Source organism: Rhinolophus sinicus, chromosome 16 (genome assembly GCF_057876585.1).
Source record: "Rhinolophus sinicus isolate RSI-liver-muscle chromosome 16, RSI-T2T, whole genome shotgun sequence".
Classification (NCBI taxonomy): domain Eukaryota; kingdom Metazoa; phylum Chordata; class Mammalia; order Chiroptera; family Rhinolophidae; genus Rhinolophus; species Rhinolophus sinicus.
The window spans coordinates 140781054-140807307 of record NC_142516.1 but is presented as its reverse complement, the minus strand read 5'-3'; the positions used below and the strand labels follow the sequence as shown (position 1 = coordinate 140807307).

The 26254-nt window shown below is 38.6% G+C and overlaps 1 protein-coding gene across 3 annotated transcripts in view; it reads left to right on the top strand.

Moving 5' to 3' along the window:
* The window catches only part of MYO16 (myosin XVI), a 548145-nt gene that overhangs the window by 285955 nt on the left and 235936 nt on the right, over window positions 1-26254 (top strand). For all 3 annotated transcript variants that reach the window (XM_019731063.3, XM_074329516.2, XM_019731062.3), the window contains one exon: window positions 10110-10257. In XM_019731063.3, coding sequence (XP_019586622.3) covers window positions 10110-10257 — 148 coding nt within the window. The remainder of the gene's footprint in view (window positions 1-10109; window positions 10258-26254) is intronic.

Here is a 26254-nt window from a genome sequence, read left to right as displayed (position 1 = left end):
TGAACCTGAGGCACTTCATGATTCTGAAGTGCCCTCAGAATCGTTAAGAAGTGATGAGCACAAATTTAGTATACTTTGAGCGTTGTGCAGAACTGAGTTTACTCTCCTCTTAGGAAAGCAGCAGTCCAAACTTCCATTACGTAGGCACTGTCCACGTTTCTCCTCTTCCTGTATTGTTGTTCTATTCCTTCTGTTCTCCTATTCAACACTGTTAATTCAGTTCTTGTTGCCTACGTTTATTTGGTAGTTTCTTGCTGTGTTCTTTTAAAATTCCAGAAAAATGATTTTGTGGTGGTGTTTATGGTTTTTCAAAATTTAACTATAGAACAACTACTAATAAATGAACAAATAACTAAACAGATAAAGCCAGCGCTAGTTGAGACTACATTAGTAGAAGCATAATGCCTAGAACATAAGTGGTAGGAGAAGTCTGAAGAGGTCAGACTGGGAGTTCAGTTCTTTGTTCCCTGTATTTGAGAGGAAAAAATAAGGAATGTGTTCAGGGAATGTTTATCAAGGGTGTGAAAATTGAAATGCCATGTCTTTGGAGTGAGCACTGAAGAAACTAAAAATGTTTACGATGAGAGAAGGAAGAGACTCCAGAGAAATATGACAGGTGTCGCAAATATTCACGACCACATGGAAAGGGTCTTGAGTAGAAAGATTTATTATGCGTACTATAAAGAGTTGGTAAATGTTTCAGAGAAGACGTATCTTCACTTTATCAGAAGAACTTTCCACCTTACTTCCTCATGGTTATAAAGTGCTTTCTCACCCTGATGTAGGATGTTTGCAAGTTCGACGAAAGAGCTGACACCTAGAGTACTAAAAATAGTCCCACCTGAGGTAGGGCACCTGGACAAGATTATTCAAAAGACACAAGCTACTACTCCACATTCTCTAGGTCCAAATATGAAGGACTCTGTTAACTGCTCATCAGATGTTCTGATGTTTAGTTTCCACTAGCATTTATTGTTTCCTGTTGTCTGTCAGTATAGAATAGAGTTGATATAAGAATATGATACAGTATATTAGTGTCTAAATCTGCTGTAACAAAGTACCACAAACTTGGTGATTTAAAACAGCAGAAATTTATTGTCTCAGAGTTCTGGAAGCCAGAAGTCCAGAATCAAGATGTCGGAGGGGCATGCTGTCTTAGATCTCTAAGGAAGAATCCTTCTTTGCCTCTTCCAGCTTCCAATGGTCGCTGCCAATCCTTGGTGTTCTTTGATTTGCAGATGCATCACCCTGGTCTCTACCTCCCTTGTCACAAGGCCTTTCCCTGTGTCTCTTCTCCTCTTCTTATAAAGATACCGGTCATGTCAGATTAGGACCTACCCTACTGCAGTATGATGTCATCTTTTGACAAAATGATTCTGTTTTATGGGACACTTCCGCTTATACTATTGTGTTAGGTGTTAGCTCAAAAATAAATTGGGTTGGGTCCCGCTCTTAAAGGCTTTCAGGATAGTCAAGGAGCTAAGATTTTTCTGTCTGTCTGTCTGTCTTCCCACCAGAATGTAAATGTGTGTTCATTGCTATATCGACAGGGTCTACCGCAATGTCTGGAATAGTCAATGTTCAATAAATACTGAGTGAATAAATGAATGTAGTGCCGACTGAGCGTGTAGAAGTAAGTTTAATTTAGAGTAAGAGTTCTAAAGGAACAGCGGATTGAAAGCTCTGGCCATTTACAGGTCTTTGTTAGATTTCAAAGAGCCCATGAAGCTGATGTGATCATGCCTCTTCATTAGCTAAGTTAGCTGTGAGTATAGATAGTTCTAGTATAGTACAGTATAGTATAGTATGGTATGGTATGGTTATAGTATAATTATAGTTGATAGTCCCAAACCTCATTTGGCAACAAGAGGCTCAATACTGAAACAATCTATTTATCGAAGGTAAATCTAACTACTAACCAGGTAATTTGTCAGGCAATAACATCTCCCTTTCTGGGATATTTATTGTCGAAGAGACTGTGATTTATTCACTAAGCACGGATTGAAGGACTTTTAGGAGTGCTCTGCCTCCCAGGAAACACAGTCTTATATGGTCACCTTGGGGTAGGGGATGGTCTCTTCCTGCAATATATTTTCTTTCTCTTGCACTTTTCTGTAAAGCTTACATGTGAAGGACTGGTAGAACTGGGAGTAGATAAGGTTATGCTTTCACTGCATCCAGAATGTGCAGAATGCCTCATCCATTGACATCAGCGGGTAGGTCCAAAGACAGATGTTGGCAGGATTCTTAGTCCCTGGGCACCTGTGGCGTGCGTGGTTGTACGCCACACTTCCTGGGTTAGTCTGGCTCTTTTCCAGCTCCATGGCCTTGGGCAGGTCTCTTCTATACCTCGTTTTCCTATTCTGTGCAATGGGGATAATTATTGTCCCAATCACTTAAGGTTCTCATGAATATTGAGTTTGTTAACATCTCTCTTTAAGTCACTCACCTTTTTCTTTCACTTTCATTTCAAAGCTTTGCTTCTCCTTTCCTCACCGTTTGAAGAAATGGCGTTTTTCTTGAACCTTGAAGATTGTCTCTATAATGGAAGTTATGGAAAGTTTTTAGAACATCATGAATGCTGAGACTTGTTGATATGTTTTATTGTGGAATTGTATACTTGATAATAACAAAATAAGTGGGATATTTGAAAAGCATCCGACTTTCTACTATGAGGACTATTAGCTAAAACTTCAAAAACTTTGGGAGCTGCTTCCCTGAAGTCTTTGGAGACCAAAGTTACTTCTTTCCATTTTCCCAATACTTACAACCTACTCTGCCTGTCCTGTTGATTGATCATTTATAACCTAGCATAAACAAATATTATTTGCATGTTATAATGCATTTGGGCTCCCCCAGGGCTCACCAGTCTGTGAATTCGGGTGAATCACTGTTAAGAGAAGTTGAATGTGCCGGCTCATTCTTGCCTCGTCCCATTTTTGTCACCCCCCAGTATTCCTGGAAATCCCTCCCATCCTGGTGCCGCCATCCTGCTGGTCATTGGTCTCCATACTGGAGCCCTTGGGTGACCCAGCAGTTGTGGTGTCATTCATTTCAGTGTGCATGAAAACACTACCACTCTGGTTTTTACTCCACTAGAGGGCTCTCGATGAAGTTTTGTGTTTCTACGTTTTCTGAATTTAGCCTAGTTTGTTAACACTCTTCCCGCCAAAGGAGACAGATCCAGCCTACTTTGTGGTTTTCAGAATTACTTTTCTTTTATGTCGTTGCTTCAATCCATGTAGTGTCTCACTGGTCTCTTCAAAATATCAACTCTAGCCTGGCACTCGGGCTTAAACCCATGCCTGGCTCCCGGTTCTCTCAGTGACGTTCTGACCACAGCCTGTGAGGCCCCTCGGCCCCAGGTCTCCAACTCCCTCTCATATCCCCCTGCGCCCCACCTACTCCACACTCCAGCCACACTGGACTATTTAAGTTCTTTAGTGTTGTGATGCCAAGGCTTGATGTTTCCTCTTTGCTCCCTAGAGCTCTCTTGGCTCTTCTCCTGGCATGGCCACATCACACTTACTGCACTAGTCTCTTTTCAGTGGTCACTCTCACTATACTAGTTTTATTTCAAGTCACCTCTTCAGAGAAACCCCTCTTTATTCCCCCAACCCCTTTCCAATGTGGTCCTCAATCTCATTTCCTTTGACTCTAGATCGTGTTTCCTGCCTTATTTCTTCCAGAGCACTTATCAAAATCTGAATGTGCCCTTTTCATTGTCAGGCTGTTTGTCGTCTGTGTCTCCTATTAGGATATAAGTCCACTGATGACAGAGGTCTTGTCGGCCCTGGCTTATAGGAGGCACGCAGTAAGTATTTGTGGGATTGATGAATCTAAGGAATGACTTGTAAAGTAACAATAAAGTAAAGCAGTCACTATTCCGTTCAGGTAGGAAACTGTATAAAGCCATCACAAATTCATTCATGCCAAGAAAGAACACATATTATTGAGAGTGTGAAATAGATAAGGAAAGGTGTCGATATTTAACTCTGGCTTATCTTTTGTAAAACCAGAGCCAAGTTCTCTTCATAATCAGAGTTTGTGTATGGTATGGTAAGGATAGAACTATTTTCTACTTTCTTATACCCACGCTATTACATTGGGATTGGCAAAGCAGAAATATGCTGAGGAGGAAGCCCCGAGGTCACATGTGAAAAGCCAGGAATAGTTGGCTTCTTATCTTTCCTGTGCCCTGAAGACATTCACATATATTTAAGTGGAAAGTGAAATTTACTAACAATCGGAAACGTTTCCCAGTAAATAGGCCAAGACTATGTTATCTACTTGGGAAACTTACATCTTACAATTAACACAAATGAGATGGAAAATACAGAAGGGTCTTAACCTTGTCTTTTTTCAAATTTTGATTTTAAAAACAAACCAGAAGGCAGTCTTCTTCATTTTTATCATCATTGTTTATCCTTAGTATTATACTCAAAATTGGACTTTCTTTTAAAAGTTTCAGAGAAGTTTAATTGATCTTATCGTCTTTGAAGAACAGCTTCTTTTAAGTGCAAACCGTCTGGGCTTTGGAGATAAGCCAGTTGGGTTTAAATGTAGAAAGGCTTGCCACAGAATTTAAATGAGGCAATGTTTGAAAAGCACCTAGACAATGCCTGGTATACAGCAGGTAATTTAAATGGTGATCCCTTCCTCTTGGAGAACACAGGAAGCCTCAGACCTTTGTGTCTTTTAATCCTCATTTTACTGACGGGAAAATGAAGTGAAAAAGGGACATGGAGATTGTCAAAGTCAGATTCAGGACTAGACCACATACTTTTGACTCTTAGTTGAGATATCCGTCACTTATACCCTGCCTAGCATTTACGATCATTAATAATGGAGTAAAAAGAACTGCATAAGTGTGAAAGAGACTATTTGGCTATATTAATTAATCAGTAGTATGCTTTTGGTGATTGCTAATTGAAGTATGATTAGGCTTTCTGGGAAGAGATCATGATTTATAAGTAGATGAGTGGGGCAGGGTGAGAGTGGGTGCTGCAAATTTCTGGATGTTGAAAGAGCCATAAAGGCAGGCATTTGTTTTTCTTAAAGGAGAGCGAGTCTTATTTGTTCCACGTTAGTTCATATTGAACAAAAATTGATATAGCTCCATTAAATATTTTCCTGCGTATCATGTTATATATAATTTGCAAGCATATATATTTTATAGTACTAATTTTTTTATTAGTTTCAGGTATACAAAGCAACATAATAGTTAGACATTTACATCCCTCACAAAGTGATAACCCCCTTCCCCAAGCTACTGCCCCTTTGACATTGTATGTAGCTGTTACAATACCATTGACTAATCTTCCTTATGCTACACTCCTAACTGCCGTGAATGTGTGTGTGTGTGTGTGTGTATATATATGTATATGTGTGTATGTATATATGTATATATATATATATATATACACATATATATGTTAAATATATATATGTATATATATATATATATATATTTAATTATAGTTGACATGCAATAGTTGACATCCTTCTACTTCAGCTTCAGGTGTACAGCGCAGTGGTCAGGCATCTACACAGTCTATGAAGGGATCCCCTTGATAAATCCAGTGCCCATCTGGCACCTTACGTGATCTTTACAACATTGTTAATTATATCCCCCACACTGTATTTCATATCCCCATGACTATTTATTTAATATTTTACAGTACTAAAATTTTTTGAAAAACATTCTCATGTAGATTTCTGAAAAGAGAGGATCACCAGTCAAGAATATTTATTAGGTTGGTGCAAAAGTAATTGTGGTTTTCGCAATTTTTATTAACCTTTTGAACTGCAATTACTTTTGCACCAACCTAATATATATAGCGAGTCAAAAATATGTCTGACATAAAAGATCTCAAATGGAAATTTGAATATTTGGTTGTTTTGTGTTTTCTTCCATCTTACAGTGTCTTCAAGAGTATCTATCATCTATCTGTCTGTCTGTCTGTCTATCTTTTAAATTCTGATGATCAGAATCCTGCTAATCTACTGCAATTTTATTCACTGCTGGAGATGCACTAACTAGGATGATGACTAATTATACTGTTTTTGAATTTAGATGAAAGGTACTGAAGTCACTGTTTGATGTGGAATTTGATTAGTTTTGAATGCTGCTTTAAATTAAGCCTGAATGTTGTCTGGAAGAACTGGGTATAAGGCCACCCCTTCCTCTGAGTATAGGAGCCTAATGATCAGGAGGTCACCACTCAACCCTCCAGTCTCACCTGATATTTCTGTAGTTGATGGCTAGACAATAACGGAAGGGAAAAACTATGGCAGTTTATTTCCTATGTGTATAGATTTTTTAAAAATATTTTCTTGATTAGTTAATTATTTCATGGTTAATGTTATTAATGTTAAATGGAAAATGTTTTCAGCAAATCATTTGCTTAGGAAGGAAAAAAAGAAAGAAAATTTAATAATAAGACCTCAACTTAAAATTACCACCTGACTAAATACTCATGGCAAAATGGAAAAGAAACTATACCACCTCATCCTGCTTTTAGCATCACCTTTGGGTTTTCATGCCACTAATTGAAGGGGTATTTTGAAAGTGTCTTTCTTTATGCACTTATGACAGCTTTTCTAAAAGATATCTAATAAGACTACTCTTGTTAATAAGGTTTATTAATTTTGAGAGTTTTAAAAAAATACGGATAATCATTCTGTCTGGCTAAATACACCACTCACAATATTTATAGCAGACAAAACACTGTAATAGTGGTTCCATTTGTTTAAGTAGACTTGCTGTATAAAACCAAGGTTGAGAGACCTCACATTATTGCTTTTAGAGTTTGGACTCTAGAATAATTATTGGCAGACACATTGGATGAGGTGCTGTTTATAGTTCAAATGTAAGGAATAATCAAATCCATTTGCCTTCCTAAGAGCTACTACCTTTTGATCTAAAAAAATTATCGACCACAAATTCTTACTTTAAAGTGGGAAACTATAGTAATTCACAGTTATATTAAATATTTAAATACATAATTATCATAATAAGCCTGTTTCATTAAAAAGAATGCTCTAAAACCAATAAGATTTTCTGCATACCAAGCATATAGCCATAAATTCTGATTAACATTAGCTACTGAATTGCCAGTCCTATCTCTGAAACAAAATCAGGGTTGTGAGTCTCGTATTGCATACTTTTGTCATTGTTTAGCTACTATGAAATACATTTCAACCACATACATTTATGATGCAGGTTATTTTTTGGTTTGTTTGCTTTTGTAATGTTTAAAGGCAGGACCAAAATAATGAACATTAGATATAAGTCCTACTGTACATGTGAGGCCACAATAAACTAGCAAGATGGCTGAACACTACTCACACTGGGCATGGATTACCTTATAGACACATCATCAGTCTTCCTCCCCAACTGGAATGTAAGCTTTATTGTTGAAGTACCTGTTTCATTATCTATCACTATACAATAAACTGATTTAGCTCCTTTTAGAATTTCACTATAGGCCTTGAAACTTTCCTACCATGGTTCTCCAAAAATAAGACCTAGCTGTACCATCAGCTCTAATGCGTCTTTTAAAGCAAAAATTAATATAAGACAGGGTATAATATAATATAATATAATATAATATAATATAACTAAAAGACCTGGTCTTATTTTAACATAAGACTAGGTCTTATAGAATATGACATAATATAAGACCGGGTCTTATATTAATTTTTGCTCCAAAAGACACATTAGAGCTGATGGTCCAGCTAGGTCTTATTTTTGGATTGGGGAGACTCAGTAACATACATTCTGTATATTTAATTGTATCTGCATAAATTCAAGTAATATTTGCCTTTCCTGCATTTTTTTTTCAACAATGAGAGAGTATTGTCTATATTCATTCATGGGCCTTAGTAGTGCAACCTTCTGATCTGTTGATAGTAATACTAGTGTCTTTAGCAGAGCACTTTATAATCGATGTCTATTGGTATATACCATAGTAATATGACTGGTATTTTCAAATTGTTAATCAAAAAAATTCTGAAACTTATATTGGTGCCTTTGTTAAGCAAGAGCATGTCTTGTTTCAGATTGTATTTGTACATAAAAGTTTTATGTAGGGTCAGGAATAAGGAAAGACTGTCCCCTCTCACCAGTTCTTTTCAACATTGTAAGGGAAATCCTAGCTAATACAATAAGAACAGAAAAAGAAATAAAAGGTATATAAATTGGAAACGAAGGAATCAAGCTTTCTTTGTTGATATGATTGTCTCCGTAGAAAATCCAAAAGAATTGAAACAAGCAAACACACACAAAAATACTCCTGGAACGTCTAAGTTATTATAGCAAGGTTGCAGGATATAAAGTTAATATACAAAAGTCAATTACCTTCCTAAATACCAGCAATGAACAATTGGAAGTAAAAACACAGCACCATTTCTATTAGTGCACACACACAAAACAATTAAATACTTAGTTATAAATCTCACAACATATATATAAGATCTTTAAGAGGAAAACTACAAAACTCTGATGAAAGAAATTAAAGAAGATCTGAAAGAAATGGAAAGATATTCCATATCCATAGACAGGAAGGCTCAATATTGTTAAGATGTCAGTTCTTCCCAACTTGATCTATACATCCAACACAATCCCAATAAAATCCCAGAAAATTACTTTGTGGATATTGGCATAAAGTTTATGTGGAGAGTTAAATGAACCAGAGTAGCCAATACAACATTGAGAAAGAAGAATCAAGTTGGAGGACTGGAACTACCCAACTTAAAGATTTACTGTAAAGCTACTGTAATCAAGACAGTGTTGTCTGGTTGAAAGAATAGACAGGTAGACCAGTGGAACAGAGTAGAGAGTACAGAATTAGACCCACATAAATATAGTCAACAGATCTTTCACAATGGGGCAAAATAATTCAAAGGAGAAAGGATAGTCTTTTCAACAAATTACGATGGAACAACAGGACATCCACATGCAAAAAAAAAAAAAAAAAAAAAAATGTAGACACCAACATATCACACAAAAAAAATCTCAGAATATATCATAAATCTAAATGTAAAAACAAAACTATAAAACTTTTAAAAGATAATAAAGGAGATTTACTTGGTGACCTTGGTTTTGTCTATGACTTTTGAGATACAACACTAAAAGTACAATCCATGGAAGAAATCGTCAATAAGCTGGACTTCTTTAAAATTCAAAACTTCTTTTTTTGTGTGAGAGACATTCTTAAGAGAATAAAACAATGAACCAGGCTGGGAGAAAATATTTGCAGAAGACATATCTAATAAAAGACTGTTATCTAAAATATACAAGGAACTCTTAATACTCAACAGTAAGAAAACATACAACCCAAGTTAAAATATGCACAAAATATCTGAACAGACACCTCACCAAAGATATACAAATGGAAAATAAGCATATGAAAAGATGTTCCATATTATATGTCATCTAGGAAATTCTAAATAAAACAATGAAATACCACTGCACACTTGCTAAAATCTGAAACACTGACAACACCAAATATTGTCAAGTGGAAGAAGTCAATCTGAAAAGAATATATACTGTATGATTCCAATTATGTGACATTTTGGAAAAGGTATAACTATGGAGATAGTAAAAAGATCAGTAGTTGCCAGAAATTAGGGGAGAGTGAGAGTGAGGAATGAATAGGTGGGGCACAGGAGATGTTTAGGGTAGTGAAACTATTCTGTATGGTACTATAGTGGTGTATACGTGAATTTCTGAAAACCCATAGAACTGTATACACAAAGAGTGACCACCAATGTGAATTATAAACTTTAGTTAATAATAATGTGTTGGTATTGGTTTATCCATGTTAACAATTATAGCACACTAATGCAAGATGTTAATAATAGGGGAAATTGTGTGTTGGGAGGGGAGAGAGGGTCTATTGGAACGCTCAGTACTTTCTGCTTAATTGTTCTGGACCCGAAAAAAAAATTGCTCTGAAAAATGAAGACTATTAATTTTGTTTAGAAAAGGTCTGTGTTGGAAAAGAAACTACAATAGTATCCTTGCAATTAATTAATATGTGTAAATTTATGGAAATGAAACTAATAATGCCATTTAACAGAATCACTTTTCTTTTCTTAACCAGCCAGAATTTATACATATATGCTAGAGAAATCCAGACTTGTTTCACAACCTCTTGGCCAGAGCAATTTTCTCATTTTCTACTTGTTGATGGATGGGTTATCTGCTGAAGAAAGATATGGCCTTCACCTTAATAATTTATGTGCACACCGGTAAGTGACTATGCATTTTCTACCTAGTAGTTCTGCCTTCAAATTGTGATTGTATTTGAGCAGTCTTAAATTTTTCTTGCTTTTCAGAGAAGAAATGTGACTAAAATAAAATAATTAGATCCTATTAGGTTAGAACCATCTGTATAACGGGGTTATAACTATTTATTGGATGTTGAGGTAAAGTTTTGTGAATGTGTATTAACTTATGTTTCTACTTTCCTAGTTCTCAGATCAGAAAAACAGATTTGCACATCTGTAACCTTTATATCCCTTTTGGGTATTTTGGATATAACATTAGTTATGCATTCCTAATCTTTGGTAGTCTTTTGAAATAATGGGAAATATTACTTGGGCACTGATTATTCATTCCTAGCAAATGAGGTTACATAATAGCTTAAGACAAACCACGCATATAAACTGGGGGGCCGATTTTCTGCACTGCAGTCAGAAAGCATTTGTTAAAATGAGGGTACATTGGTCATAGGATGGTGATGGAGGTGAGGGGTCATAAAGATAGGGAGCTGAGGAATGGCTTTGCAATATGTACATTTCCGCCACTGCTTGATCCAGGATGTCTCCCCAGAGGGATTGGCCCAGATTTGAATCAGGATGAGAACAAAACAATCAGGAGAGGAAACATCATTCAGAAGAGAAATGGGTGGGAGAAGCGAGCAAGAGGGAACTGGACCAGGGGTGCTGATCCAAACTCACTAATGAATCTGTGGTGGGGCACAGAGGAGCTAGACTCTGAAAGAGGTTAAGATCTCTGTTATCACCTGATTTATAGTTTATTGAACATTTGTTACTGGGCTTAAGAAGAATGGTGTGAGTTTTCATAATTTTATGAGAACTTCTGTAAGAAAAACTAAAGCATGCTTGGGGAGGAGGAGCGTGGCCTGAGGACCAATTGTGATGGTTTTGAGAGTTGTTGAAGGTGGAGAGGCTGATTAGACAAAGAAGTGGAGGCCTCAAGTGCAAGCTGGAGTGACGTGGGGTTTTTCAGGGCGTTGGGGTTTAAATGCGCCTGAACTAGAACTGGTTGGTGAAGCGATCGTGATTGGACAACCTCTGTTGTGGCTGTTGCTGTAAGGTTGAATGATGGTGGGGCATAGGGCCAGCGGTAGGAAATGAATTAGTTGTCTCCTAATTTACCATTACATTATTAACCCTTCTCGTTCAATTTTTTAAAAAATATTACATCAAGCAATGTATATATAGTTTGTGTTTTAAATAGAAGAGACGTAGTCAAGAAGTTAAGAAGGTCTTATCAAAACTGTGTTTTATTTAAAGTGAAAGACTATTTTGGGGTATAGAATCTCCCAAAACAACAGAAATTCAGAAGAAAAAGAAAACACTAATATTGAAGCATGGTATCCCAGACTTTAGTGACAAAAAGAGAGAGAGAGAGAGAGAGAAAGAGAGAGAGGGAGGGAGGGAAGAAGGGAGGGAGGGAGAAAGAGGGAGGGAGGGAGAGAGAGGGAGGGAGGGAGGAAGGAAGGAAGGAAAGAAAGAAAGAAGGAAAGAAGGAAAGAAGGAAAGAAGGAAAGAAAGAAATTCTGAGCTCCCAGGGCATTAGAAATGTTTTTATTTAATCCCCTCATTTGATAAAAGAAGAAATCAAACCCAGATCACAAAGAGGCTTATACCAAAGTGAATATATTATACAATGGCAACATTGAAGAAGAAAAATACATTACCTGGAATAAACGTTTTACATTTCTACCTTGAACATCTCTAATAGGACCTATCCCTAGGAGGAAAAGCATCAGATTGGGACCCATTTGTTAGGTGTTTAGCGATCAGCTGTGAGAAAGAAAAGACTTGCATTTCTGGGCCCCTAATCTTTCTTACAAGCAAAACTCAACACTTACAACAGATCGTTGGTTTACAGGGTGTGTCTGTACGTTTGTGCGCGTGCGCACGTGTGCACTTGGCAATATGGACATAGAGCCATTGAAGAAAAAAGGCAATCTACCATTCAAAGAAACAATTTAAATTCTTGGTCTGTGGTTTGTACCAGTCTTTTGAAGTGTGTGAGTGTGGGAGAAAACAAGCATTTCTTTACTGAGCTCCAGTTCTAACATTCATTTCTCTTTGCAAAAGAGAGTTTGGAATCACTTAAGCTATTTAGAAAGTCAAACAGTCAGGGGTTGCTTTGTGAGAAACTCTAACAGGAAAGAACTCAGCAAAATAATGAATAATTCAATTCCTTGGAACAAAGAAGTTATTTTATTAAAATGTGTTATAAATGTCTAATGGGCACAAAACAACATTCCTCAATAAAAATATACTCCGCCACTCCAGATTCATAAAAGTATCAATTGGAACATTTTTACAATGAAAATTCCATAGACAAAATATTCTTTAATAATAAAACAAGCTGTTTTACAATTTATAATATATATCATAATATTTTTGTGATTTGTGTTATGTGAGTCTTCTTACAGTTACAATATTGGTGGATCTTACTTTGCAGTGCTGCTAAGGTTTGAGGCGTTTGAGAGGTCTAATCTTTTGTTCAGTGATTATGCATATTAATCACTGAATATTATGTATATTAATGTATAAACATAATTTTAGAAATTGCATGTTTATAATCGGTAATATAAATCTGAACTTGCTAGTTTTCCAGCCTTTCACAAATTGATGATTTTTCTGAGTCTTACTAGAATTGGTGCTCATAGGTAAAGGATAGCTGTATATATATATACAGCTATCCTTTACCTATGAGTACCAATATATATATATACACACACACACATATGTATATATATACACACATATACATATATATGTATGCACATATATATTTATACATATACATATATATTTAATATGTGTATATACATAAATATATACATATATATTTAGGCATACGTATGTATGTATGTGTGTGTGTATGTAGATATATTTGTATATATCTACATACACACACACACATACATACGTATGCCTAAATACCTACATATGTGTGTGTATATATATGAACACCATTAATTATGCAATTATTATCACATATACTTATCTGATTTTCTTTTAAAAATATGTTGCCATATCAATTGAATAGAACAAATCAGCTACTACATTACCATCTGAATTTCCCTTTGCTCATTCAATACTCATTCCACAGTACAGCTTGTCATGAAATTTTGATGATGTATGTTGAGCCTTAAACAATATGAAAAATTTTAAGCTTGCTTCCTTCAAATACATCTTTTGTCTTTATTATAAACAACTCATTACCTACATGAAACATTACATAAACATGTATTATGTTTGTATATATTTATAACAGTGACTGAACTGAAAACACTCAATATTTATCACATGTTCTTATGTGATTAGAACTCCAAAGAGAAGAAAACATTGTTGTAACTAATGCTTTTGTAATTAAAGCTGCAATAGTGCTTTGTAACTTTGACTCTGTTTTTGGAACTAAAAGTTTTTAAAGTATCACATGAAAATTTATGGAGGCTTATTTCAGTGCTAAATGTACCTTAAAATACTTTCCTGTTTGTAAAATTGAGACAATGTCTGGAACACGCCAGTAGCACTCCAGCTCAACCATAGGACATAAACGATACAGATACAGACATTAGCTCCTATAGTGCAACTGCATGAAAGCGATATTTATAACATCTTACATAAGAATCTTCCTGTACAGATTGTTAAAACAGCAATAAGAAATACAGTCTCTAGTCTCTCAACATTTTGAGCGGTGGCAATAAGGTTGCCCTTCTTGAGAATTCCCACTAGATGGTGCACTCTGCACAAAGTCAGACAGGAACAACAACAAAAAAAGCTCATCTCTAAAGGTTTCTTTTTTTATTCGTGGTTCTTCCTGTGATTGACTTTTTCTTTTCCTGGCTGTTTGTTTTTCAAGTTCTATTTCAATTTTTTTTTTGGTACAAAATACTCACTATATCTGGGGAATAAAAATAGTTTATGTTTGTGGCACTTGAGCTTTAATGAAAGTTAGAAAGAGTCATTAATTGCTTATCTTCAACTTCCTTTAAACAGCTTTTATGGGTTTAGCCCCAGAACTGTTGGGCTCCAACAGTTATCCAAAGAAGTTATTCCTAATTTCCTTCATATTGATTAATGATGGAAATGATTTTGGTGCTGCATAATAACATGTTCAGCAAAGGTCAGGTTTTGAATTATAAACTGAAAGCTAGCAATCGTTTGACTCAGAGCTGTGACCTGTTTCTAACCTTATGTGTTAGTGAAAGGAAACTCTGACTCACTAAGTATTTGAACTTGTGATTGCTGCCCGGGAGTACACCTGTCACAGTACACGGCAGCAATGAACTCTCAGTGAAAGTTCATTTTTTTTTTTTTTTTTTTGCTAAGGCTTTATTATTCACCTGAGAAAGTCTCACATAATTAAAATAATAATAAGGTAAGGGTAAACTTAGATATTATTCAAGGATGATTCTTCATGATTTTGTGATACAATACAAGACTTACTTGGCCGCACATTTTAGGCAAGCAAAGCTTGAAGGTTCTCCCAAGACAAAGGTGAGAGACAAAAGGTATTATAATCTATTTCTAACGGACTCTCTTATTATTAAAAATGATAATCACAATTGTAATACATACAACTTATAACTCATGGAGCACTTACCATATGCTCAATCCTGTCTGAATACTTATGTCCCTTGTGTCGTTCAATCCTCACCTGTAACTATGCAGAGGTTGCAGGACCACATCTGCATCAATAGACCTGGATTGTGGATGGAGAGTCAGCCGGGAACCAGGTATGAATCCAGGTCCTGCTGACTCTTAACCCTGTATTAATTCTGCAGCAGTGTTGCCTATAAAACAGCAACCACTGCATTTGCATCCTTGTGTCAGGAGAATTTTTAAAGAAAATGGAAGGAAAAGCAGAAAATTAACGTGTGTGTGTGTGTGTGTGTGTGTGTGTGTGTGTGTTTATTTAAAACTGGTTAAGCAAAACTAAGGACATTCTAGATTTGTTATCTCTACCATAAAAAGAAATTCTGGGTCATTTCTTTGTCCAGTAACATAATAAAAATTTTGAAACTACAAGAGCTTGCCTTGTCCTAGTTGAAGGTTATAGTATTGAAAATATAGGAAGGACTGGTTAATCTCTATAAATGGGCACGTAAATGTTACTTGTGAAAGTCAGCAGGGAGGCGGCAGGGTCAGTGGCTTTCCTAGTACTTCCTTCCATTCTTGAATGATGTGTACCCAGAAGAGGAGAGAAGAGAAATAAGAAACAAAAGAAAATAAGAAACAGGCACCATGCTCTGCCTATTTAGTTAGTCTAAGTTATGGGTATCCTGAATTGCACTTATAATAAATCTGAAGCACAGATGTATAACTTATTCAATGATATTTAGCTGGTAAATTTAGTAAATGAGAAAGCCAGACTTCAAACTCAGGTACATGTGGCTTCAAATGTTCTGTTTATCAGAACTCTGATTGTCAGTGTCAGGTACCCAACTCTAGCACATTAAGAGAAAAAGAAAAGAAAAGAAGAGAAAAAAGAAAATAAAAAAAAATAAAAAGAAAAGAGGGAGAGGATTGATAGGGTCTCATAATTGGAGGAGACAGAAGTAGTGTTTGCCAGGGGATAACTAGATCCAGGAACTCAAGTGCTGCTTCCCCCCCGACCCCCCGCCATGCACGCGCGCACACACACACATACACATCTGTTTTACTTTGCATGTGTATTTTAATGAGGAGAAGGATGTGACACACACAGCCCTAACATTCCACAAGTTAGGAACACTAGAGAAGAAGCAAAACTTTTCTCTTTCAAAGAGGCCATCTTGGCAACCCTGCTTAGGCCTCAGGCCCATCCCTGGTCCCTGACTCAAGGGGAGAGGGTGAGATATTTGACCCATGAGTAGAGGGTAGGAACTGTTGAATCAAAGAAGGAGACATTGGGAGCTGCACACAAATAAACAGTCAGCTTCATGAAGCCTGTTTCCTCCAGTCGGCTCCAAACACCAGGCTGCTCCCCAGCTGCCTGAAGGGAGTGTCAGCCCTGGTGTCAGAACACAACTGTCAGGAAACCTGGAGAGCGGACACTGCCCTGCCCCTGCTGAGTGACTGCTTCAGCTTACTAAGTTGATTTTCCAACTAGCTGGGTCCAATAGTTACCCATATAAAAGACCATTAATAAAATAAGTGTATTTCAGGAGGCCTGCAAAGAAAGCCTGTAACATATTTTCATATAATTTCTGTTTTATATATGTTTCCCAAAAAAATATTTTGAGGGGATGAAGGTTAAAATGACACTGTGATCTACCCAGTCTATAATTTTAGTAAGTAGCTTTTGTATGAAGATTTTACTATCTAAATATACCTAAAAAATTCAGATTTCTACCTTACCTTTAAGGGGTTGAGATGTATTATATGGTGACATCTATTGTTTTTGTTGTTGGTTTTATGGTTGCTATGGTGATACTTCTGAAACTAATAATAGCTGTTATTCACTGAGCACTTCCTGCAGATTTTTCTCTTTATCAACTCATGATAATTATGGAAGGTTGTACTTGATCTTCCCATGTTGCAGATGGGGTAACTGAGAGCTTTGGGTATTTGGTTAACTAACCAGCATTGCGAACAGGTTATATTTGAACTCTAATCTGTTTAATTCTCAGTTATTTGTATGAGTAGTTTTGAAATGATTCTATATAGTAAATAAATTTGCATCACAGATAAATTTTACTGCCTCTACTTCAGCAAGAAAATTATTTGCTAAAATCAACTTCTTAAATCTTCTTTCTTCTTCAAATTTTTTGACAATAGTAGCATCATTAAAATTTTGACGGTGCAGTCACACACATAAATAAATATGCACACACATAGGCACATGCACATAAAAATCAACAAGAAACTACCTCTAAGGCTGCATTGAGTGTTTTACTGACATTTAATGAATGCTAGGCTTTATATTTAATAATTACTTAGATTATCTCATTTAAGTCTTTTAATAACTCTGAGATAGATACTCATATGGTCCCTGTTTTATGGATGATGACACTGAGACCTAGAGGATCAATAACTTACCCAAGGCCATGCAGGATGGGAATGGGGGCACAATGATTCAAAACCTAGTGGTCTGTCTCCAGAGTCCAAGTACTTAGCCTCCGCTACTGAAAGCTATTGTCCATTTGGGAGGTGTGATGGCCAGGCATATAATTTAGAAATTTATACTCTGTTCTGGCATATAAACTTTAAGGATACTGTCTGCACAGTCACGATTTGGGGAAAACAGATGAAAATACACCTTTTCTCAGCATACCCAGACAATTACACTCTTTTTAGAGTTTGTTTCTGGTCCTTGGAATTCCAGTTTGATTGTGTCCATTTTCCCACTTATCAGGGCAAAAAGCAAATACCATGATCCTCAAATATTCTCACATCTTTGTTCTTTAAATGAAACGCCAAGTGCTGAACATGTTGATATCATCTCCCTTCCCCATCCTCTCTGTGCAGCTTCTTGTCTATGTCCCTCTTCCATCCCTCCCATTAGACTTAGGGCGGATTAACATTTGGTAAATTCCCATGTAAGGATGAAACCCCCTACTTCAGAAGTCTTTAATTAGCATCGCTTTTCTGTCTTATCAAATAAAGTCTCCTTGATGATGCAATGCAATAAAGCCTAGTAGGCCTCAAGGAATTTAGAGGAAGGGATTGTTAACCTGTTCTTTGAAATTCTCTCTGGTTGTCTTAGCATTTAGGAGTGGAGTTGGGTATCAGTCAAGTTGAAACTTGGTTGTTTGCTGAATGAAGCAAATAAACTCGCTTGAAACTAGATGGTCAAGCAGTATGTTTATTTTTCAGTTATGAAAATAGAAAGTTACTCGTGTGTCAGGAGAGAGTTAAATACTCTGTATCTTGCTTTCCCAGTCAGTAAATTAGATGTGATAACACATTCTTAGTGTTATCATGAGTGAATCATTATAAATTAAAAGCACTTTAGTATAGATTCTCAATTGATTCTTTATAATCCCCAAATCCAAAAATCTCTGAAAACCAAACTTATGACTCATGTGTTGGTATTAATTAATTAATTAATTAATTAAATTAAACAAAAACTAACACAACCTGAACTCATTGGAGGCAAAATCTAAACCTGAATTGACATGGAATTTTAAATTATCTTTATATATTTCAGGTATTGATAATGTCCATATGGTTTTTCCCAGAACCAAAATGTTTGATTAGGGGATACTTCCCCAGCCCCACTGGGAATATAAATACTACATTACCTTTCAAAAATCCAAAAAAATTCTGAAAAACCAAACATGTTTTCCTCAAAAGTTTAAGATAAGGGGTGTGGCTTGGGTAATCTAGTTTGTATAGGTCTGAAAACACGGCAGTAATTATGTTTCTCATCAAAATGAAGACATCCCACCCCAGACCCTCACTGAAAATAATCTCCACATCTGCTTCTGTGTCTGATTGCAGGATCCATCTACTTTCAAAACACTCTCGTCCTTCTTCCCTCTTAATTTCTCTTTCTCTCTGTTTCTATCATCTCTGTCTCCCCCTTATAAATAAAATTTATTTTATTTTAAATTCTAAAGAAGTGTATTGAGACACTAAACAGGCATGGACTTAGAAAGCAATTTCTTCTCTTCACCAGTGGTGGTGATATCATTTGTAAATGGAGGTGTGGTTCTCGCAGACTAATGAAGCTTGTTGAGAAAGGCCACAGTCTTCTCAAGTGTTTGTTGATTCCCCAGGCATTTTAGAGGGACTTGGTCACAGTTCTGTGTGTGTGTGTGTGTGTGTGTGTGTGTGTGTGTGAGAGAGAGAGAGAGAGAGAGAGAGAGAGAGAGAGAGAGAGAGAGAGAGAGAATTTGTCTCCTGTGGCTATAGCAGACAGCCCACCACACTCAGATGGGACCCTCTACCAGTCATGCCCACCCATGTATGTCCAGCCAAGGCTGTCAGTGACATTTCCTTCTCTCCAAGCTCCACTTGCCGGCCTCTTCCACCCCTTGCACATGGCAACCCCACATTACTGGGTTCACCAAGCCCTCCTCTGGGTCAACAGTGGAGTGTCCATCTCTCTGTGACAGGCCTGCCACATGAGGCATCCTCGGAGCCTGGGTGAGCAGTCACCCACTGGCCTGGCCCATATCTGCTCCAGCTTGGCTTTGTCCCCTTACTGACTCAGTGGCCATTCGTCATTTTTCTTGGACAGAACACAAAAAAATACCCCTTATCAGTGCTTTCCATATGTGCTCTCCCCAGTGGTCCCCCAAATCTTCGAATTTCACAGAAGTATAGGATAGACGTGGCACAGGGAAGACAAGACGTTGTTCTTTGTCCTGTTGATATAATCACATTGCCAAAATCGGTATACACAGATCACTATTAGCAAAAGGGCGCCTATGTAGCCTATAAAGCCAAATCCTGCATTTGCTGACATTTAGGGGTTTGTGTCCTCAGTATGGGGTGACTGTCACTTGAATTTCATAAAAATTCAATAATAAATATGTGTAAACTGCTAAGAGCTGTTTTCAAGCTGAAAGCACACAAGTTAGGGACCCTCCTCTTGCTGGCTGGATAACTTGGGAAAATCGCATGTACTCTCTGCTTCCCTTTGCTCATTCGTGAAGCAGAGCCAACCTCAGAGCACCATCGTGAAGACCCTGTGGGCTGCGACGTGAGCCCTTAGAGAAGCACCAGCCCTAGTAAATGCTGCAGAAAGACCAGCTCATGTAGCTGATTATTATTGTAGAAGGCTCTTTCCCACTGAAGCCATGTGAGAAGAACTGACATAATAATTGTTAGTGCAAAAGATTATACTTCACATAGAAGAACTGGATCTTGAGCAGCCTTTCTCCCTGTTTCTGCTTCCGCCTCAGTGCAGCGCTGCCCAGGGCTGCACTTCTGTTGGGTATAGAGTCTGGACTTGGGTTCTCATGTTACTGTGAGGAGTTGATTATTTCAATTTTTTAAAATTTACTTGGACCTTTTGATGAAAGTTATCATAGCCTTTTTGAAGAAATGAGGGAGACTGAGAGTAGATATGGAAAGAACGGTGGCCCAGGACATGGGCTGCAGCTGGTGTTGACAAGTCTCAGACTGGTCTCTCAGCAGCCCCATGGCTTAGCCTCTCTGCTCTTCCCCTAGCAGCACAAGAACTGAGTGTCACATTACTGAGATACAAAACAGAGTACAACCTAAGGCAGAACTTGAACACTTCTGGAAAACTTCCAGTTTCACATTTTCCACGGGGCAAAAAAGAAAAAAAGAAAATCAATGCAAATACTTTGTCTTTCTGTACCAGCTAGAGTGGAAAAATAAAAAATACAGATTTTTCTTTAAGTCTAGAAACCTGCACTTACTTAATCACAAGAGATGATGACCTCGATAAGATTCTGGAATGCATGATTTGTCACTGATCATCTGTCTCTTCAAGTGGATTCTATTAGGTTCGGATCAGACATGCATTGTGTATATTTCAGGGTGGGTTTTGAAACTGATAACATTGTGTGCATATTTATGTAGAATCCTGATAAAATGCATGTGTCTATGTGTGTGCACACAACTCTGAAATTACATTTCACGCAGTTATAAGAATGAGCACTTTGAAACTAATTCTGTTTATTCTCATAAATCCACAGCCAAAATCTGAACACATGTGGGCAGTATAATTAAAATCATAAGCAGCATTTTTTCAGTACTGAGTTTGTGAAGGGAGCTAAGAACTTGACATATACCATCCCACTTCATCCACAACCCCACCTGACACAAGGCCGGGTTGAGTGAATCACCCACAGTCACCATTCTAGGAGTGCAGGGGCATGGCTTTGTCCAGACCTTTCTGAAACACATCACAGTACCCCTTTCAAATTCTGATTTCCAAATAACAGGTGAAAGATTTGGTGGAAATGTTCGAAAAGGAGCCACAAAAGGACTGCCACACCCAAGAAAGGGTCCCTAACACATAAGGAGAGGCTAACGTCCCTGAGGGCATAGCTTACAGTTGTTTATCTTGTGTCCTGGTATTGGGTATCCTGCTGGGAGGATGCTGGTTCACTATAGCATGACGGGAAATTCAGACACAGGAAGGGTAAAGAGTCACAGGAACTGGCAATACAGTGAAGACAGTGTGTGTAAATGGTTACTGTTGCTCACAGTCTCTGACTGTAGGAGAATTATTTTAAAGGCAGGGGGTCTATTGCAGCTAATGCAGGGGCTTGAGCCAGGGAGGGCTCTGGAGTAGGCAGATTGCTGAAGGTCATGGGGTCTCATTCCCAGCACAACACTGCCTAGGCAGTGAGGATGGAGGAGGAGAGAGAAACTTGACCTCTGGCCACTCTGAGTAGACCCACCTCACCTGTGCCCTCAGCCTCCCTGCTTTAACTTCCCCAAATATGCCTGCATTCTGCCCACAAGCCTTTTGCCTGCAAACATTCCTTCACCCTCTGCCTTCTGAATTCTTGCTCTTTCTAGCAGATTCAGATTTCTCAGAATTCGGGACGAGCATTTCCGGCTCCTTTGTTTTTGGCTTGTTTGAGGGATTCTGCCGTGCCAGCACTTCCTGTGAACCTTATCATTAAGAACGTGCGGGGCCTTTATGTTTGTCGTGAATTCTTTCTAAGCCAGACCTTCCCCAGCCAGCATTCGTAGACTGATTTCAGAACCTAGGTCCGGGCATTGATGCATAAGCTGTGGCATTTCATTTTGTTAGCTTTGTCTGTTCTGACCCTGGCATCTCTTTTATTATTGAACTCTCAGCTCCATGAAGCCTCCTCACAAACCTCAGAGGATGCGAAGAATTCTCCCATCTTCAACCATCAGTTTAAGACCTTGGGTGCCTCCAGAGGCATTAGCTTATTAAAACATTTGAGTGTGGAGCTAATACGTAAAACAAATCTTCATATGAAGATAGATTTATGGCCCCATAAGCACTTGAACATCAAACAGAAATCTCTAACTGAACATGTCCCAGTCTGAACTTTTGGAACTCTTGACAAGCCCACCCCACCCAAACCTGCTCCATACGCTGCCGGCAACTCCAGACTTCTAGTCGCCCAGACAAAAATTCCCTAGATTGTCATTGATGCCTTTCTTTTCACCACCATAGGCGATCCATAAAGCTGGTTCTCCTTCTCACTCGGGTGACTCTCTCATATGCCTTGCTAGGACGATGGTGTTCATCTTCACACGTCCTCCATGTTACCATAAGGAACCAATCCACAGGGCAACAGTCAGTAGTCAGAACGATTCTTTGGAGCACTCTTCTGCTTCCCCTGCCATATTTCCTTATTTTCCTGAGGGCAGCAACCCACCAATGGCCCCCAGGGCTCTGTCTGAACTGGTCCTTCTCAGTGCTGACCTTTCTTCCGGTCTCCCTGTGGTTCCCTGCCTGGCCACTGTGGCCTTCATATTGTGCGTTGAGGACACCAGGCACATTCCCAGCCTAGTTTTGCTCTAGCTGGTCCCTCTTTCCAGTGTACTCTTCCTCTTGATTCCACATTGGTGAACTTCCTTACCTTTTCAAGACTTCTCTCACGTCTCCCCATCTCATTGAGCGCCTGAGAGAACTGTGACCTGAACCCCGAGCCCTGCTCTCCCAAGCCCTCTTAGCAGCTCTGCTTGCTTTTGTCCATAGCACTCAGCACCTTAACACACTCTATAATTTACTCCCATATGATGCCTTCTGTGCCTTGATTGCCCCCTATGGGAGCAGAAGCTCCATGTGCCTTGTCTTTCCTTCTCCATGGGAATGGATGCTTCATGAGGGCACTGGGTATTTGTCTGAATCATTGATGAACTGAAAGTGGCCACAATAGTTCCTCTCAGGTTAGGTTCTTAATAAATATGTGTTGACTGTGGAATATATGAAATCGGTTTAACCGAAATCATCGAGCATGTCTTATTCTTATCTGCCAAAATATTGCTTTAGCTCAAGATTTAAAGAACAAGATTTTTAAAGCAAGGTCATTATTTTTCTTGTTTGGGTTATTTGCCTTAACCTGGGGCTTTCCAGCACTATTCCTGAGGATGTTTATCTTCAGACTTTGTTAGTTTTGTCTGTTTTAACACTGACATCTCTTTTGTTACTGAACTTTTTCAGCTGTATGAAACTTCCATACAGAATTTTAGGGGAAGCTAAGGGTTTCTGCTGTCTTCCACCATCAGCTTAAGGCCATAGAGTCAAAAATGTATATTAAAATATACCCAATCTCTACGTTTATATACTTTAAAAATCCATTTGGATAGGATGCTTGGCTCCATCAGTCTGCCCAGCTGGACACTACAGATAAGATGCATAAAGTATTATGAGATTTCATAGACATGTAAATAGAATCTAAGATGCTGTAAGCTAGTGGAGTTGTCTCCTCCCTCGAGTGGCTCTTCCCAGTTACACAAATCTAAACAGAGCTGCCAAACCACAGCAGAACCCAGTCCACTTGTTTCTGAGTCATGAGAAAAGTTATTAATTGTGCCTCTACCCATTCCCCTGCAATACGTTCCTCTGAGCAAATACAAAGTGCTGTGTGATCATTACTAATAAAGTGCTTCAAAGATTCACTCTCACCCCCTGTGGTCTGAAGGGTCGATGATGCTTGAACTTCAATAGGAAGAAATTTTCATTATTCAAGTCAGTTGTAGCTTACGGAAATCACTTAGAATCAGATTGAGTAGTGTGATATTCCCAAACTTTCTTCACTTATTGATTTGTAAATGCTGCATTTTTCCATGACCTTGAAGCTCTGTATCGCAGAGGTCAGTCATTTCCTTGTCTCACAGAAGAAGTCAGTGAGAGCTGTATCGGTGCTTGTAGGTGGGTTCTCTTCAGCGACATGGCCTGGCCGCTCACACTCTTGTGATTGTGCTCCTTCTGCTGCATGAAAGCTAGTGGGTTTTGTTCAGCAGCTGAAGGCCATTTTCATTGGTTTGTCACACTCTGAGGGACTCAGCTTAACTTTGTAATGTTATTTCATACCAGCCCATACATGATTTCTGCATTTTATTGTTCTGAATGTGACATCTCTTTGTTTATTTCTTGGTGTTTAAGAATGGTGTTTTGAGCCTTGGTGTTTAAGAAAGGTGTTTAAGAAAGGTATTCGGAGCCTACGAAAGGTCCATACGTGGCTTTCCAGGAAAGGGGTTTGTGTTCATTGGTTCCTGTGTGCTCCTGTCATTGTGTTATTCAGAATTAAGTAAACAGCATTGTTTTACACATTTAACTGAGGGTCAGCTACGGGCATCCCAGAGTTTAAGGATGTTCGACCAACGATGAATGAGGTGTCCTTGATCCCGAAATGGTAGCACGCTTGTTAGTACCAGCTTTTCTGTGGTGTCTTTTAAGACATTTGGCTCACCTTTAAAACAATGAAATTCTTACAGTGCATTTGTTTTAAGAAATAGCAATGGAGTAAAGGGGAGAGTGTAAGGGAGAGATGAACCAGGGTTAAGCCGTTCGCTAGCTGTGTGATCCTGGATTGTTCTGCATCTCGCTCTGAACCCTGTCTGTTATTTATAGATAAAGGTAATATTAATGATCTTGAATGGTTGTTGGTGGGATCAGAGATAGGGTAAATATAAGATGACATATATGAGAATAATAAAAATGGCAGTAGAATTGTAATTGTCAGTTTCTAATCATTTTGTGGTGATCATTTGATTCTCTCCCCCCAAAACCTAGTTCTGCCACCAAGTCTTCCGTGCCTCAGCAAATAGCATCTCGACTTATACCAAACCCTGAAATATTCTTAACTCTCCTTCCCTCCCATACCAATCCATTGGCAAGTCCTGTTGGCTATGCCTCCTACATACGCATATACAATAGACCTGGCTACCTCTCCACGTGTCCCTGCTCCAGTCCTGGGTTTGGCTACTATCATCTCTTACCTGAAATTCCTCCAGGCTTCCTTTGGGCTTCTTACTACCGACTGCCTCCCACGAAGATCCATACCCTGCTTTTCAGTAAAGATGCTCTTTTTAAAGTTGAAGTCAGTTCCTGTCACTATCCACTCTCCTTGAAACCCCCAGCGTCTTCCCTTGAGAACAGAACAGACTTCAATCTCTTGGCTTTGTTCGTGGGCTTCTGGTCCATTCTGTGTCACTGTCATGGGGCTGCTGCTGCAGCCACCTTGCTCTGACGCCCACCACTCTGAGCCACCTGCTCAAATGGCTCATCCCCCAGTCCTCCTTCTTATCACTCAGGCCTCAGCTGAGGCATCATGTGCTCACACAGCTCTTGCAAAATGGAATGGGCTGAGGGGTTCGGACAGCATACTGAGCAGAGAAGGGAGGAGTCTGGGACACCAGCTGTCAAAGAGGCTGTGGGCAGCCAGTCCAAGGAGACACAAGTCTTCACTTGTCTTTCTCTCACTGATTCAAGAATAGGTATTATCTACTATCCGAGGCACAATACCTTTTCTGAGGATGCAAAAATAAGAGATGGTTACTGCTCTGAAGTGGCTCAAAGTGTTCAAAATCTAAGCAATCTGCATGTAGCCATCACATTACGTGAGAAATGTCCTGGACATCTGACTGCGAGGTTCCAGGGGCACTTGAGGCTGCTTTGTGCCCAGGCTGTGGGAGAAGAGTGAATCAGGGGCTGTGAGCAGAGAGATGGACACGGTGTGACTGTAAAGGGTGAAGTCACAGGGAATGGAGAGAGGCAGAGGCACTGGCTGAGTCTAAAGGTCCGTAGGGACAGGAAGGCATGCATGGAACAAGTATCCAGAAACTGATAGCCATACGGAAAAGAAACAGGAGTGGTGTTTTCTAATGTGAGTTCTGGAGAGAAATAAGAACAGTGCCACAAATGAATGCTCCCCAATGGTGGGCTCATTCCAGATACACTCTTTCCTTACCTGAAGAATGCATCCTTCACAGTGACAAATGCTAATAAATTGTGTTCAGCTCAGTTAATCAGTGTGCCTTTTGAACTGCAGGTGCTAAATGATACTATAAGCATAAAGCACACTATAGATATAACTTATTTCACATTATAGTTCTGTTTAGTTTACAGGCATTGTGC